Source organism: Leuciscus leuciscus (assembly GCF_965113295.1).
Source record: "Leuciscus leuciscus genome assembly, chromosome: 5".
Taxonomy (NCBI): Eukaryota; Metazoa; Chordata; class Actinopteri; order Cypriniformes; family Leuciscidae; genus Leuciscus; species Leuciscus leuciscus.
The window spans coordinates 53,905,384-53,922,537 of NC_138729.1; the positions used below are offsets into that span (position 1 = coordinate 53,905,384).

At 41.2% G+C, this 17,154-nt stretch overlaps 2 protein-coding genes across 3 annotated transcripts in view; one reads left to right on the forward strand and one right to left on the reverse strand.

Moving 5' to 3' along the window:
* Window positions 1-17,154, forward strand: part of ift74 (intraflagellar transport 74) — a 47,813-nt gene that overhangs the window by 5,180 nt on the left and 25,479 nt on the right. The window lies entirely within an intron of this gene.
* Window positions 3,256-7,452, reverse strand: LOC309500034 (leucine-rich repeat-containing protein 19-like). Of its 2 annotated transcripts, none has more exons than XM_082171578.1 (5): window positions 7,323-7,452; window positions 5,613-5,707; window positions 5,066-5,435; window positions 4,801-4,953; window positions 3,256-3,891 (listed from the first exon to the last, which is right to left on the reverse strand). In XM_082171578.1, exons 1-5 carry the CDS (start codon window positions 7,435-7,437, stop codon window positions 3,551-3,553), a joined length of 1,074 nt encoding a protein of 357 aa, XP_082027704.1. In that variant the 5' UTR covers window positions 7,438-7,452; the 3' UTR covers window positions 3,256-3,550. The 2 variants fall into 2 exon arrangements, with proteins under 2 accessions (XP_082027704.1, XP_082027705.1); XM_082171579.1 differs by having other exon boundaries at window positions 5,613-5,750; window positions 7,323-7,360.

A 17,154-nucleotide genomic window follows, 5' to 3' on the forward strand; every position in this document is an offset into this window, starting at 1 on the left:
AAATCAGCGGGTTAGGGTTAGGATATTTAAATCTGCTAAAAATCTAGGATATTTGGGACAAAGTATTGTATACATCACTGACAAGCTTTTAAAATCTTTAAATAAGGTTTTGAATTACTATGTTTTAAAGTGCAATGACAGCATTCACTGCAAAAAAATTTAATAAATGTTCTACCTAAGTCTTAAAGGGGTCATGAACTGCATTGTTTTATTGTTTCATAATGTTTCCTGGGGTGAACTTTTATAATGTTAGTATGATTTTACTTTAAAACAAACGTTTTTATTGGATCCTATGTCACTATGGAAAATGAATCGCCTAAATTAAAAAAAAAAATAATAATATTTGTGTAGTGTTCAATGTTGTTATGGATAGAGATACACGCATGGGGTATTATTTCATCTGCAACCGCATCACAAAACTCATCATCCGCACCAACGTTTTTTGACCAAATTTCAAAGCCGCACCCGCCCGCCATCCGCTGATTGTTTTGCGGTCTGTGGACGATGCAATGCTCTGCTGATGCGAGCCGCAAGAAAGCCCTTGTCTGTTCTAGAAAGGATGCAGCAAAGATATTTAATGCTAATGTATGAGTTTCATTCATTTACGATGAGATGCGCTCTAGTTCACAATGCAATACAAGTGAACGTGGCGCGCCGGCGCCTCCATGTCACGGTTATTATATTGTCTGCTATATTTGCTTTTTATTTATTAAATACTTGCAATTGGTTGATGAAACATTTATTAAAATTAAGATACAATTTTTTACAAAATGAAATTCGCTTTAAAGAAAGGCTTTTAACAAAGCAAAACTTCATTAAGTGGTAAAAACCATGTCTCCCGATATATTGTGCATCTTATGATCCTATCTTTTATTACAATTGTTTTTGAGCTAAAATGTAATACACATCATCTAGGCTATATACACACTGTATATGTTTCTTTTATCAAACATGTTTGGGGCCAGTCAGTTATCGGTAATGATACGTTGTTTATTATTGCAATGTAAATGTTTTTCATTTGTTTAATAAATCTCATAATAATGGCACATCACTATATCATAGTCATAGCTTTTATTTCTATCTCAAATGATTGGCGGTCGTCAGGGGGTAGGCCTACTTGGCAAAGAATCAAACAGTTGGAAACGACGTAGACCGTTAATAACACAGACTGTTAACAATTGTTTTTAATTAGTATTTAAACATTCTCTATGATAAAACATTTTTGTAAAAAATATTTTAATAACACGGTTTTGGCGGTTATAGAGTTCTAATGACGGTGTTCAACTATAACTGTCGGTCTCACGGTTATATAATAACCGTCACACCCCTAACTGTGAGTCTTTAGTGTAAACGCCCACTGCTGTGATTGGCTGTGAGTCTTCAGTGTAAACGCCCACTGCTGTGATTGGCTGTGAGTCTTTAGTGTAAACGCCCACTGCTGTTTTTGGCTGTGAGTCTTTAGTGTAAACGCCCACTGCTGTGATTGGCTGTGAGTCTTCAGTGTAAACGCCCACTGCTGTGATTGGCTATGAGTCTTCAGTGTAAACGCCCACTGCTGTGATTGGCTGTGGGACTTCCGTGTAAACGCACATTAATGAGATTTATTAAACAAATGAAAACCATTTGCAATAATAAACAACGTATCATTACCGATAACTGATGATGCAGTTTAATTACCCCTTGACTGGCCCCAAACATGTTTGATAAAAGAAACATATACAGTGTGTATATAGCCTATATACTGGCGTTAGTGAGAGGAGCACAGGGTCACTCGCTGGACTAAATATAACATTACCTTCACAAGGATCCTAATGCTGGGAGTGTGGTTGTTTATTTTCAACAATGTGAATGTCTCAGTTGAAAATTATTTCTATTCGATACATTTCACTGGATTCTTTGGTAAATCAGTCGCAAACTCGGCGCAGGCTTTGCAGGCTTTTATGATATGGACTCGACAGTAATGCCACAACATGTAAGTAACCCTGTCCATGCTAATGCCTGATCTGTGACCAGTGATTGTAATGATTCTTCTACAGTCAGATGTTCCTTGTCCTGTCAGTATATCAAATCAGTGACTAAACGGTCAACTTCACATTGTTTCTCTTAGTAGGGTGTAAATAATCTGTTGTTTAAACTGATTGAATTATACATAGAAAGCGATCAAAGAATGCTCTGTTTACAATAGCTGTAGCTGTCAATCAAACAGCGCGTGTTTATCAGTGACTGAGTTCTGGACTCGTGCCAAAACTCCCGTAATAATCAACGAATCTCTTACATTGTGTTTTCACTGTTAGTTATGATGAAAGCATTCGTTAGTGTGCAGAAATCGAGTTGCAATGACGAGATCGCTATCTGTGATCAGCTACATGTCAAAATCAAAGCTGGTTTTCTTCATAAAGGGGCGGTCCTTCACTGCATCATAACCCTAACCCTAAGGGGCGGTCCTTCACTGCCTTACTGTGTCATAACCCTAACCCTAACCCCAAGGGGCAGTCTTTCACTGCGTCATAACCCTAACCCCAAGGGGCGGTCTTTCACTGCGTCATAACCCTAACCCTAAGGGGCGGTCCTTCACTGCGTCATAACCCTAACCCTAAGGGGCGGTCTTTCACTGCGTCATAACCCTAACCCTAAGGGGCGGTCCTTCACTGCCTTACTGTGTCATAACCCTAACCCCAAGGGGCGGTCTTTCACTGCGTCATAACCCTAACCCCAAGGGGCGGTCCTTCACTGCGTCATAACCCTAACCCTAAGGGGCGGTCCTTCACTGCCTTACTGTGTCATAGCCCTAACCCTAACCCCAAGGGGCAGTCTTTCACTGCGTCATAACCCTAACCCCAAGGGGCGGTCTTTCACTGCCTTACTGCGTCATAACCCTAACCCTAAGGGGCGGTCTTTCACTGCGTCATAACCCTAACCCCAAGGGGCGGTCTTTCACTGTCTTACTCCTGTCTTACTGCGTCATCAAGAGGCACGTTCCAGAATGAGTCGTTAGCTGGGCCTGCTAACAATAAAAGCTGATTTTGGACTAACAAGGACGGTTTCAGTTCTGAAACTCTCAGGGTATTCTTATAAAATGATGACCTCTTATATGCCAAAACCTCAAGGAAAATTTTATTTCTCATTTCAAGACCCCTTAAAGTTTTTAATTAAGTTTTCTGAGAAATGTATCAAAATAAGTGACTTGCTGCTTAAGGCAAGAAACAAAATCTGCCAAAAATAAACTTGTTTTCCCCTTAAGTATGAAGTCAGTTAATTTTTATTCATTTTTATTTACTCCAGTAAATGTATCTTGATTTAAGAATGTTTAGATATTTTTGCTGGAAAACAAGACAGAAACACTGAGGAAGAGCATGAAGTTTGCAGTGTTCACACACACTGTATTAGCATGCTGAGATGCATGTATTTGCTTTTTGGTTTTATATTTTAAGGAATATTGCACTACTGCACTGGAAAAAAAAGATCCTCACAGTCTGTTCATGCTAAAACTCGTAGCTTAATTAGTCCACCAATGTGCCCTAGCCCTGAGACGCGTGGATAGAGTTCTGGCTCACGACTCGCGGTCCGTGTCTGGAGGTCGGCTGTAGTTCCCCGGCTCGATGTAGCCGTCCTCGATAAAGCCGTCGTCCTCCAGCTCCTCCAGCTCCTGAGCGCTGGTCTCCGTCTGCTGCGTGTCCAGGCTGAAGTTAGAGAAGCGGCCGCTGAACACGCTGGGTTCGCCGTCCTCACACAGCCTCTGGTGCCGGTAGTTGAACAGGAGTTTGTACCAGGAGGGAGACTTGACAGCGCAGACGATGATGACAGAAGTGCTTAGGGTCAAAGCCACGACCCCGAGCAGAAACTTCCAGCTGTGGCTCCCCGTCTGCGTCCCTCCATCACTCGCAGTGAACACTGAGGACACACACACACGTTCATCATGTACACCAGTGGTTCTCAATTCCAGTCCTCGTGACCCACTGCTCTGCACATTTTGCATGTCTCTCTTATCTGACACACTCAGTTCAGTTCATGCAGTCTCTCCTAATGAGCTGATGATCTGGTTCAGGTGTGTTAAATAAGGGAGACATACAAAATGTGCAGAGCAGTGGGTCACGAGGACTGGAATTGAGAACCACTGATGTACACACAGCATCTCTAACCCTAACCCTGAGGACACACACACACACATGTTCATCATGTACACACAGCATCTCTAACCCTAACCCTGAGGACACACACACACACACACATGTTCATCATCTCTTATCAATATAGATTGTAGAATAAAGCTCTAGAATATAGTGATTAACTTAGCGGCCGCTAACACACACCGTTCTCACAGAAAACAGAAAACCCGTAATGCGCTCCGGCTCATCCGCACAACAGCAGTGTTTGGAGCTCGAGGACGCAGACTTTGACACAGGTTCCAAGATGCAAGTGTTGAAAAGTTTTTAAAACGTGATCATCTCCGTGTAAACTTCAAAAATGTGACTCAGTGAGAGCGCTGACGGCGTGCACATGCTTATCACATGTTCAGTCTAGAGATATGCGCGTTTGAATATGCTAGCTCTACACAGTTAGTTCCTTTCCATGGCCTAATCCACCGACACGTCAGCTGTGTGTTTGATTCTGGTTTGTGGAAAAAAATTTTCACATCGGCAACGCTTGTTATTTACCTTGTTTGTGTCCAGTAAGAGAATCCACACCTGAATACTGTAACAGTGGCTTTCTCTAATATGTCTATGGGTCATTTGCTAGTTGAGCTCATGAGTCATAAGTGTTGGTATGGACGTTCAGGCACATTATTTCTGATGTTTTTACCTTTGCTGGAGTTGTAGACGCGACTGCTGTTGCTTTGCTCTGTGGTTTGCTGTGATGCTAATCTAGTCTTCACTGTTGGGACTTGATTTAAGCAGAAAGAGTTTCCATCAAGTACAGCTGTTTTCTGGGGGGTGTAACAAAACACTTCTCTGCCTGTAAAACAAACATTTTGCAGAAGAATAAATCAAACAAAACAAACATGAAGTTGGCCAGAGCATAAACACCATATCTGAAGATGGAGAACATCCTAAGCTCTCGTTCTCACCGGCTGATACGCCAGACTCGTTCAGATGTTTGATGAGACTTGTGAGCGAACAGGAGCAGTTCCACGGATTTTCCTCCAAATCCAAACTTTTCAGTTTTATCAGTCCTTTAAAGATGTCTTTGTTAAGGGTTTTCAGTTCATTTCCCCTCAGAATAAGAGTCTCTAGGTGTGTGAGGCTGTCAAAAGCTCCTTCAGGCAGAGAGTGTATGTGGTTGTAAGAAAGATCTAGCACCCGAATCCCGGGATACTCGCGTAAGATCTCGATATCCGAGTCAGACATCTCAACGGAGTTATGGCTCAGGATCAGTTCGGTGAGGTTTGTAGGTTTCCCTGTAGGAATGCGTGTTAGAGATGCGTTGTTCATGTCCACCTGAACACAAAGGTTAACGGAGTGTAACTCTTCACTGCAGATTCTCTCTTTTCACTGTATTTTACATGGAATTCTCCACAGTTTACTCTATGATTTGTCTAAGCCTTATTGTTAGACAGTGACTGATATAGAAAATGTTCATATAATTCACTGTAAAGCAACGCCTGAAGCTCTCACCTGCAGTGCGATCACCTGTGAGCTCATCAGAACGCCTGCCATCCAGAACACACACACTTCTGTCCCGGTCATGATCTCTCCGAACACACACACACCTGTGATGACAACAGCACTGCATCAGCCACACTCACCCAAACCCTGTATAAGAGAAGAGCTCTCGATAAACCATCCTGTCTGTGGTGAGATAGAGAAGCTTCTCGAGAGTAAAAACCCTCTTCATGAGCGTCACACAAAGAGGATCTTTGTGCAGAAGAGTCAGTCTCCTATCAGCATCTGATGTCCCGTGTCTCTGCTTGTGTTTGTTATCTGCCATCAGACACACAGATCATCATGTTTATCCGGCACAGTCTCCCAGTGTTCTCCAGTGTTCTCCAGTGGTTGCTGTGATGCATCACTCTTGCATTGCATTGAATAATGACATTATTGTCTTCAGTATTGCATGTTGTAGATGAATTCAACTCATTTCATATCGATGAACTTTACACAGTTATTGAACTGAATTGATCTGAATCACATCTTTTTTGACAGCACTTGATCCAGTAATACTAACACTTTCTCTTCTATTCTATTCAAATTTTTTTTTTTATAAAAAATGAACATGTACTGTGTTAGATTAAACAGAGAAGGGTCTTAGCACTTGCATATTGTTGTCCTACTTTAGTTTAACTGCTTCTATTGCTTTGGATAAAAGCGTCTGGTAAATGTAATGTAAATGAATAATGACACTGTTGTCTTTTTAGAGCTGCTTTACAGCAGAATTAGGATATGCCTCATCGTTCTCTTGTGAACACAGGCTGGCTGTAGAGCTTCTAGTGCACTAGTGGTCATGTGTGATTCTCAAGGTACTCTGACACACTTTTATAAGTGATCGTTATAGAATTATGTCTAATATAGTTCTTCTTCATTGAATATAGCACTTAATTGAAGTAATATACTGTAGCACTTCATTGAATCCGCACATCTTCAATATAAATATGTTCGTTTCAGTTTTTGTTGTAATAGTGATGTTGGCCTATTTCCTATTTCTGGATTATAAAGACTCTCTAAGGATAATTGTTGCTCTGCTTTCCTCCTCAACTCGTCTTTCCTATAAACGTCCTTTGTGTTTCCTCTACTACCGCTCACTAAGCCCTGTTGGATATGCACATGTTTATGTGTTTTAAGTCTATATTAGTATATTCTTCTATATTCCTCTCTTCTGCTGTAAAGCTCCACCCATCCTTCTTGATTGACACGACTGGGTTAGTGTATCATCTGCAGTTGGGTTGTTGTTTGTTCTGTTATATTTCAAATGATGTCAGTGTCGTGCTGAATTGATTATGAAAATGAAATGTCAAACACAATTGATGTATAAATATTTTTCTTTTTTTTCTTCACCATATATAAATATTAAATAGCATTAACCCTAACGTCGTGGTAGCATTTAGGATTTTTGACTCATAATCAGCATTAAACTTCAGCTTTTTATTTTTGTTGTAGTTCAGATTATTTTAGAACTTGGATTCTTTAAAGATGTATTCTTTTTGATTACTTGTTTGAAATGATAAACATGGATAATATCTTCTGAACCTGACCAAACATTGAACATTTTGAACCAGCTCTATTATATCACATGTATGCACTACTTAAGGTGAACTGAATGAAACTGTTTTCTTTCTTTTTTTAAAGAAAAGGAAAAACTTTATAGATATGATTGTTAGAGTCACTTACCCTTGAGTCGTGTGTAATAGCATATGTTAACACATACTTGAACGAGCTGAGATAGAAACAGACCTTTGCTCTCTGTAATAAAAAGACTGGCTAAAGATTGACCACATTCAGTCATTTAACTTCAGAAGGTGAACTATGACTTTTATTGTGTTCCTGTTGCTCATGGTGCTATAGAAACCCAAAGGTCATGGATGAACGCATGAAATATCTATACCTTGAATGCAATGTAACCTGCTTTCTATAAAGGTGTCGATCAAAAGCATACTTGTTGAACTTTAGTACAGTCTCAGAGTTTCTTGATACAGTTTTCAAAGTAATCTTTAGTTCCCTTTCGTTCAGTCACTCTGAGTTACGTCAGTGACTGACGAAATGGGGGTTTCGCTTAGAAGCCTATCAACTTCGAGTTCTTACAAAATGAGCCGCTTCCGGGGTCCGCTATACCATGGTGGGTGGCAATGCCACTGTCATGCATGCGGAGGTCGCCACCCTACTGGCGAAGGGTGCGGTCGAGACTGTCCCTCCAGCCGAAATGAAGTCCGGCTTCTACAGCCCCTACTTCATTGTACCCAAGAAGAGCGGTTGGTTACGGCCAGTCCTGGACCTGCGCATCTTGAACCGAACCCTTCACTGGCTTCCATTCAAGATGTTGACAGCCACCAAACGCATTTTTGAATGTCCATTGGATTGGTTTGCAGCGATCGACCTGAAGGACGCGTACTTTCATGTCTCCATTCCTCCTCGACAGACCGTTTCTTCGGTTTGCTTTGGAGGGGCAGGCATACCAGTACACGGTACGTCCATTCGGGCTATCCCTGTCTCCCCGCGTCTTCACGAAAGTCGTCGAGGCAGCCCTTGTGCCACTTCGGCAATACAGGGTTCGCATCCTGAACTATCTCGACGACTGGCTGATTCTAGCTCACTTTTGAGAGCAGGTTTGCGAACACAGGGACCTGGTGATCCGGCACCTCGGCCATCTGGGCCTTTGGGTCAACTGGGAAAAGAGCAAACTCTCCCCCGTGCAGAGGATCTCTTTTCTCGGTATGGAAATCGACTCGATCACCATGTACGCGCAGCTTACTTGGCAACAGGGCACGCTCCGAGTACCAGTTACTCGGGCCTGCCATCAGACCTTCACCCAGTGGTCGAACCTCTCCTTTCTACAGCCGGAGTGCCCTTAGAACGAGTGTACAGGCATGTTGTTGTCTCAACAGATGCCTCTGCCACGGGCTGGGGTGCCATGTGCAATGGACATGCTGCCGCGGGCTCCTGGACAGGACTTTAGCGCCTTTGGCATGTCAATTGCCTCAAGTTGCTGGCAGTAGGTTTGGCTCGGCACCATTTTCGAACATTGCTCAAGGACCAACGCGTACTAGTCCGTTCAGACAGCACAGCGACAGTAGCGTACATCAACCGACAAGGTGGTCTGCGCTCCCGCCGTATGTCGCAACTTGCCCGCCATCTCCTCTTATGGAGTCAGAAGTATATGAGGTCGCTTCGAGCCATTTACATTCCGGGAGAGCTGAATCATGCAGCCGAAGAGCTCTCACGATTTCGGCCACATCCTGAGGAATGGAGTTCAGCTGATTTGGGAACAGTTCGGCGACACACAGGTATATCTGTTTGCCTCCCCAGACACTTCCCACTGCCACTGGTTTTATTCCCTGACTGAGGATGCACTAGCGCACAGCTGACCGCGGGGCCTCCGCAAGTATGCGTTTCCCGGCATTTGCCAGCAGCCATATCACCCTGTAGCCAAAGACTGGTTGCCCACTGAAGCTAAGCAGGGCTGAGCCTGGTTAGTACCTGGATGGGAGACCTCCTGAGAAAAACCAGGTTGCTGCTGGAAGAGGTGTTAGTGAGGCCAGCAGGGGGTGCTCACCCTGTGGTCTGTGTGGGTCCTAATGCCCCAGTGTAGTGACTGGGACACTATACTGTCAGAGAGCACCGTCTTTCGGATGAGACGTAAAACCGAGGTCCTGACTCTCTGTGGTCATTAAAAATCCCATGGCATTTCTCGTAAAGAGTAGGGGTGTAACCCCGGTGTCCTGGCCACATTCCACCCATTGGCCCTTACCAATCATGGCCTCCTAATAATCCCCTTACATTGAATTGGCTCTATCACTCTCTCTCCTCTCTCCACCTATAGCTGGTGTGTGGTGAGCGCACTGGCGCCGTTGTACTGTGGCTGCCGTCGCATCATCCAAGTGGATGCTGCACACTGGTGGTGGTTGGGGAGAGATCCCCTGATATGATTGTAAAGCGCTTTGGGTGTATAGTAGTACATATGAAAGCGCTATATAAATGCCTCATTCATTCATTCCCCCAGTGAGCCTCCTTGCACAGGTCCTGTGCTCTGTCCAGTACGCGCTCTCCATGCTTATGTAGACAGAATGCAGTGTTTCAGGACCTCAGACCAGCTCTTTGTCTGTTTTGGTGGGAAGCTGAAGGGAAAGGCTCTCTCCAAGCAAAGGTTGTCTCACTGGTTAGTGGACGCCATTGTCTTTGCATACCAGACGCAGGGTCGACCATGACCCCTAGGGGTGAGGGCTCACTCCACCCGGAGTGTGGCTACCTCCTGGGCCTTAGCGCATGGCGCCTCGCTAACAGACATCTGTAGAGCTGCAGGCTGGGCGACACCCAACACTTTCGTGAGATTCTATAATCTCCGGGTAGAGCCAGTGTCCTCTCATGTACTCGCTTCCTCTAGCCAGTAAGTTGGACCTACTTTGTCATCGCTTTCTGTGCCATTCCACTTCACAGACTGGATACGTGCTCTATTTCACTCAGATGAGTTCTCCTCAGACCCTGAGTTCCTCCTGCAGTGTTGATGCCGTCACCAGAGTGCATGCCCTGTTGGTCAGCCCTCGTGATTGGCTAGGTGCTTCAATGTGCATTGTTTCCCGCTTGGGCAACCCCCACATGTGTATTTCCACGGTCAGTCTCCACCGAGCATGTGTATTTCCCTCGGCAAGACCTCTTGCCATCTCAAGGTTGAAACATTCCACCTGCGGGCTGGATACCTCAGAATTTTCCACATGCATCCCGCACTCGGGTCATATGTGTATTTTAAGTCCTCCCTACGGGTATGCGCTGTTACATATTCCAACTGGGATATGCCACCTAGTGTACCTTGGTATTCTTGCGTTAAGCCTAGCCCTTCGTCCGTGCTAGTCTCACGACAGGGAGCTCAGACTTGCGCAGAGCACTGGAAGACAGCCGCTGTGCCGTGATTGAATTGGGACCCCCATTTCGTCAGTCACTGACGTAACTCGGAGTGACTGAATGAAAGGGAACATCTCGGTTATGTATGTAACCCTCATTCCCTGAGGAGGGAACGGAGAAGTTACGTCCCCCTGCCACAACCGCTGTACCAGTGGAACAGCCAGGAGTTCAGTCGCGGCTCCTCAGCATAACATAATGCGAGATTGCCGCGCTGCTCCTTTTATACCCACACGATGGGGCGGAGTTGCACTATGCAAAATATGCAAATTCCGCAGACCCATGGCATTGTTTTGCCATTGGCTCGTTTTGTAAGAACTCGAAGGGGATAAGCTTCTAAGCGAAACCTCCATTTCGTCAGTCACTGACGTAACATCTCCATTCCCTCCTCAGGGCACGAGGGTTACATACGTAACCGAGATGTTTCAGTTTTGTCATGTTTAATTCCATCACAGCACCACATCTCTTTAAAGCAGTGTCCTAGTCTCTTTTTGTCCTATGTACCAAAGCCCTATCATTAACACAAACCAGAAATGTTCTCTTTAATTCATACTGGATCCTTGAGAATTATCATTAAGATTATTTAAATAAAAACGATTAAAAATTAGTAACTTTGCTTTCCATTAATTTTCCTCACTTAATCCTCACTTTAAACACTCCGATACCACGGCGAAAACTACTAGCCTAACTAATAATGTTCAAACATCATTAAAGGCAAGTGAACAGTCAGTAAAAAAATAAGAACAAATACATAAATTACAAGCATGAATAAATACAAAGTTCCAAATAAGATTAATTTCAGGTGCTTAAATGTAATAATTAAATGTAAAATAACACCATGTTCACTGTATAAATTTAATAAAGATTAATCTTTTTTTAAAAAATTTTTAATTAATTTTATTTATTGAGATACAAAAATACAACATTTTCATTCACAGATACAATTTATCCTTTTTTTCCCCCTCCTTTATTTTTCCTTTTAAACATATATGCATATGTACACGGACACATATACACACATAAAAAAACAAAAATAAAATAAAAAAAACTCTCTGATAAGAATGTAGGAGAAAATAATTAAATTAGATCACAGATTACCGTGTAATAAACAATGAACAACCCCCCACCCACTCCCCCACTCAGCTCACCACGACCAACACACAAATTACTGGTTATTTATGCAATACAAACAGTACAACAATAACAGGCACACATTCAATTGGGTAGTACCACTAAATTAGTGAATTGCCATTTATGGAAAATATTTACTGTACATCCTCTCAACGTGTATTTAATTTTCTCAAGTTTAAAAAAATACATGATGTCTCTGAGCCATCGGGAGATAGAAGGATATTTAACAGACTTCCAACGTAACAATAAGGAGCGTCTTGCTAGCAAGGATGTGAAAGCTATGATGTCCTTTTTTTTTGTAGAGTTAAGTGCAAGTGAGGGGTCAGGAATCCCAAATATAGCAATCAGAGGGCAAGGTTGGAGATTTACCCCAAGAACAGAGGACATAATATTAAAATAACCCACCCAGAAATCTTTAAAATCAGAAAAAAAAAAAAAAAAAAACATGTGGCTAAGATGACAAGGAGTCTAAGCTTAGAAAAATTTACCCTATGTAAGACCTTAAATTGAATATGTCCAAGACGAGCACAAGAGGTGGTAGAACGTATCCTCTCTATGGCCTGTTCCCAGGACTCCTCATGTATTTGTATTCCCAGTTCCCTTTCCCAAGTACACTTAAGTTTGTCATTTGAGTGGTCGCTAAAAGCTAAGATAATGTCATACAACTTTGAAATGATTCCTCTGTGATGAGGGACAAATGAAAGCATGGTTTCCCACCGATGCTCTGGAGGTAAAGAGGGGAAATTAGGGAAACACTTAGCTACAAAGTTGCGAGTCTGAAAATAGTGTAACAGGGAGTTCATAGCGAGATGACAAATTGGTAAAACTATCAAAGACACCATCTACATATAAATCTCTAAATTGTGTAATACCCTTGTCATACCACAGTGAAAATGTCGAGTCCGAAAGTGATGGAGGAAATAAATGGTTGTTATTCATAGGACCCAAGGAAGATGCATCTACAAATTTAAAGTGTCGTCTAAATTGAGACCAGATTTTGAGTGTGTTAAGAACCACTTGATTATCAGTATATAGAGAAGGTTTTGTAGGTAAAGAGGAATAAAGTAGAGCAGGTACAGAAGATCCCCTACAGGATGATAGTTCCAATTTACACCAAGAGGATCCAGGGGATTTTAACCAGTAGCAAAGTTTATGGATGTGAGCTGCCCAATAGTAAGTAAAAAAATTAGGTAATACAAGTCCTCCACTAAGTCTGCATCTCTGCAGTAGAGTTTTACGAATCCTAGGTGATTTTCCACCCCAAATAAAAGAACAAATTATCTTATCAAGCGAGTCAAAAAAAATATTTGGCAGAAAAAGAGGAATTGACTGAAATAAAAAAAGAAATTTTGGTAAAATATTCATTTTAACAACATTGATCTTGCCGATTAATGAAAGAGGGAGGTTACCCCATCTTTGAATATTGGATGTAATCTTAGAAATAAGGGGAGTGAAATTCGCAGATGCAAGGCTAGAAAAAAAACTAGTCACGTTAACACCTAGATATTTGAACCCTGATGGACTAAATCGAAAAGGCAAGTCTGACTGTTGCATATGACATCCTGCAGTATTAATGGGAAAACACTCACTTTTCCCCAAATTTTATTTATAACCTGAAAAGGAGCTGAAGTTCTCCAGAACACTTAAAACAGCAGGGATAGAAAGTGTAGGATCAGTTAGCCTATATACAATAACAAATCATCCGCATACAGTGATAGTTTATATTCAATTCCATTACGGGTGATTCCTTCGAATAAAGGGGAAGATCTTAATGTAATTCCACGTTCCACGTCCAAGGGCAAAATAATCAGAATAAACATCATTAGTTTGGACACTGGCCTTAGGGGACGAATAAAGGAGGCGAATCCAAGAAATACATTTTTCACCAAATCCAATTTTTTTTAAAACTGCAAACAAGTACTCCCACTCTACCCTGTCGAATGCCTTTTCGGCATCTAAAGATACCACGGCGAAAACTACTAGCCTAACTAATAATGTTCAAACATCATTAAAGGCAAGTGAACAGTCAGTAAAAAAATAAGAACAAATACATAAATTACAAGCATGAATAAATACAAAGTTCCAAATAAGATTAATTTCAGGTGCTTAAATGTAATAATTAAATGTAAAATAACACCATGTTCACTGTATAAATTTAATAAAGATTAATCTTTTTTTAAAAAATTTTTAATTAATTTTATTTATTGAGATACAAAAATACAACATTTTCATTCACAGATACAATTTATCCTTTTTTTCCCCCTCCTTTATTTTTCCTTTTAAACATATATGCATATGTACACGGACACATATACACACATAAAAAAACAAAAATAAAATAAAAAAAACTCTCTGATAAGAATGTAGGAGAAAATAATTAAATTAGATCACAGATTACCGTGTAATAAACAATGAACAACCCCCCACCCACTCCCCCACTCAGCTCACCACGACCAACACACAAATTACTGGTTATTTATGCAATACAAACAGTACAACAATAACAGGCACACATTCAATTGGGTAGTACCACTAAATTAGTGAATTGCCATTTATGGAAAATATTTACTGTACATCCTCTCAACGTGTATTTAATTTTCTCAAGTTTAAAAAAATACATGATGTCTCTGAGCCATCGGGAGATAGAAGGATATTTAACAGACTTCCAACGTAACAATAAGGAGCGTCTTGCTAGCAAGGATGTGAAAGCTATGATGTCCTTTTTTTTTGTAGAGTTAAGTGCAAGTGAGGGGTCAGGAATCCCAAATATAGCAATCAGAGGGCAAGGTTGGAGATTTACCCCAAGAACAGAGGACATAATATTAAAATAACCCACCCAGAAATCTTTAAAATCAGAAAAAAAAAAAAAAAAAAACATGTGGCTAAGATGACAAGGAGTCTAAGCTTAGAAAAATTTACCCTATGTAAGACCTTAAATTGAATATGTCCAAGACGAGCACAAGAGGTGGTAGAACGTATCCTCTCTATGGCCTGTTCCCAGGACTCCTCATGTATTTGTATTCCCAGTTCCCTTTCCCAAGTACACTTAAGTTTGTCATTTGAGTGGTCGCTAAAAGCTAAGATAATGTCATACAACTTTGAAATGATTCCTCTGTGATGAGGGACAAATGAAAGCATGGTTTCCCACCGATGCTCTGGAGGTAAAGAGGGGAAATTAGGGAAACACTTAGCTACAAAGTTGCGAGTCTGAAAATAGTGTAACAGGGAGTTCATAGCGAGATGACAAATTGGTAAAACTATCAAAGACACCATCTACATATAAATCTCTAAATTGTGTAATACCCTTGTCATACCACAGTGAAAATGTCGAGTCCGAAAGTGATGGAGGAAATAAATGGTTGTTATTCATAGGACCCAAGGAAGATGCATCTACAAATTTAAAGTGTCGTCTAAATTGAGACCAGATTTTGAGTGTGTTAAGAACCACTTGATTATCAGTATATAGAGAAGGTTTTGTAGGTAAAGAGGAATAAAGTAGAGCAGGTACAGAAGATCCCCTACAGGATGATAGTTCCAATTTACACCAAGAGGATCCAGGGGATTTTAACCAGTAGCAAAGTTTATGGATGTGAGCTGCCCAATAGTAAGTAAAAAAATTAGGTAATACAAGTCCTCCACTAAGTCTGCATCTCTGCAGTAGAGTTTTACGAATCCTAGGTGATTTTCCACCCCAAATAAAAGAACAAATTATCTTATCAAGCGAGTCAAAAAAAATATTTGGCAGAAAAAGAGGAATTGACTGAAATAAAAAAAGAAATTTTGGTAAAATATTCATTTTAACAACATTGATCTTGCCGATTAATGAAAGAGGGAGGTTACCCCATCTTTGAATATTGGATGTAATCTTAGAAATAAGGGGAGTGAAATTCGCAGATGCAAGGCTAGAAAAAAAACTAGTCACGTTAACACCTAGATATTTGAACCCTGATGGACTAAATCGAAAAGGCAAGTCTGACTGTTGCATATGACATCCTGCAGTATTAATGGGAAAACACTCACTTTTCCCCAAATTTTATTTATAACCTGAAAAGGAGCTGAAGTTCTCCAGAACACTTAAAACAGCAGGGATAGAAAGTGTAGGATCAGTTAGCCTATATACAATAACAAATCATCCGCATACAGTGATAGTTTATATTCAATTCCATTACGGGTGATTCCTTCGAATAAAGGGGAAGATCTTAATGTAATTCCACGTTCCACGTCCAAGGGCAAAATAATCAGAATAAACATCATTAGTTTGGACACTGGCCTTAGGGGACGAATAAAGGAGGCGAATCCAAGAAATACATTTTTCACCAAATCCAATTTTTTTTAAAACTGCAAACAAGTACTCCCACTCTACCCTGTCGAATGCCTTTTCGGCATCTAAAGAAATCACAAGCTCAGGAAGTTCAGCCGAGTGTTTTGAGTAAATTATATTGTGAGGTGTACGGGTATTAAAAAACAATTGACGTCCCTTTATAAAACCATTTTGCTCTTCAGATATAATATGAGGAAGCACATTCTCTAATCGGGACGCAATTACTTTAGCCAATACCTTGACGTCAGCATTAAGCAGAGACAATGGTCTGTAAGACCCACAGGAGGTCGAATCTTTGTCCTTTTTGAGAAGGAGAGCAATAGTGGCTTGTGTCAAGGTTGGTGGTAATGAACCACTTTCCAGGGATTCATTGAATACGGATAAAAGTAACTGTGCTAATTTGCCAATAAATGTTTTTAAAAATTCAATCGGAAACCCGTCGGGGCCTGGGGCTTTGTTAGATTGCATAGCATTAATTGCATTTAATACTTCTTCAAGAGAGAGTGGGGAGTCCATTTGCGTGGCAGTATTAGTATCAATGACAGGGTTCGAAAGATTCTGAAGAAATGTATTCATTTTAGTGTTGTCTGTAGGAAATTCAGATTTATATAATAAAGAGTAAAATTATTTAAAAGTAGCATTAATTTCCAAGGGGTCTGTAGTAATAGTGTCATGAGTGTTTTTAATAGTAGGTATCAAACGGGAAGTGGCCTGACGTCGTAACTGATGTGCCAGTAAACGACTTGCTTTGTCGCCATGTTCGTAGTATGAGCCACGGCTGCGTAATAGCAAGCGCTCTGCCTCTTTAGTTGAAATGAGATCAAATTCTGCTTGCAAATCAAGGCGCTGCTCAAGTAGTTCCGGAGAAGGGTTCAGTGTAGGGCCGCAACGACGCGTCGACGTCATCGATTACGTCGACTATGAAAATACGTCGACATGCATGAAATGCGTCGACGCGTCACATTAATTATTTACGTTTAAATATCGAGTAATGGCGGCTTCTGCTCCCTCTCATGGTGAAAATGACAGACCACGATCATCCAAAGTATGGGAATACTTTAAACTACGGCCGAAAAGAAAGGTGCTTTGTTCACTATGCAAACTATGCCCCATTCGGCGACGATAAAATGGACTTTAATTTATAACTTAAACTTGAATCTG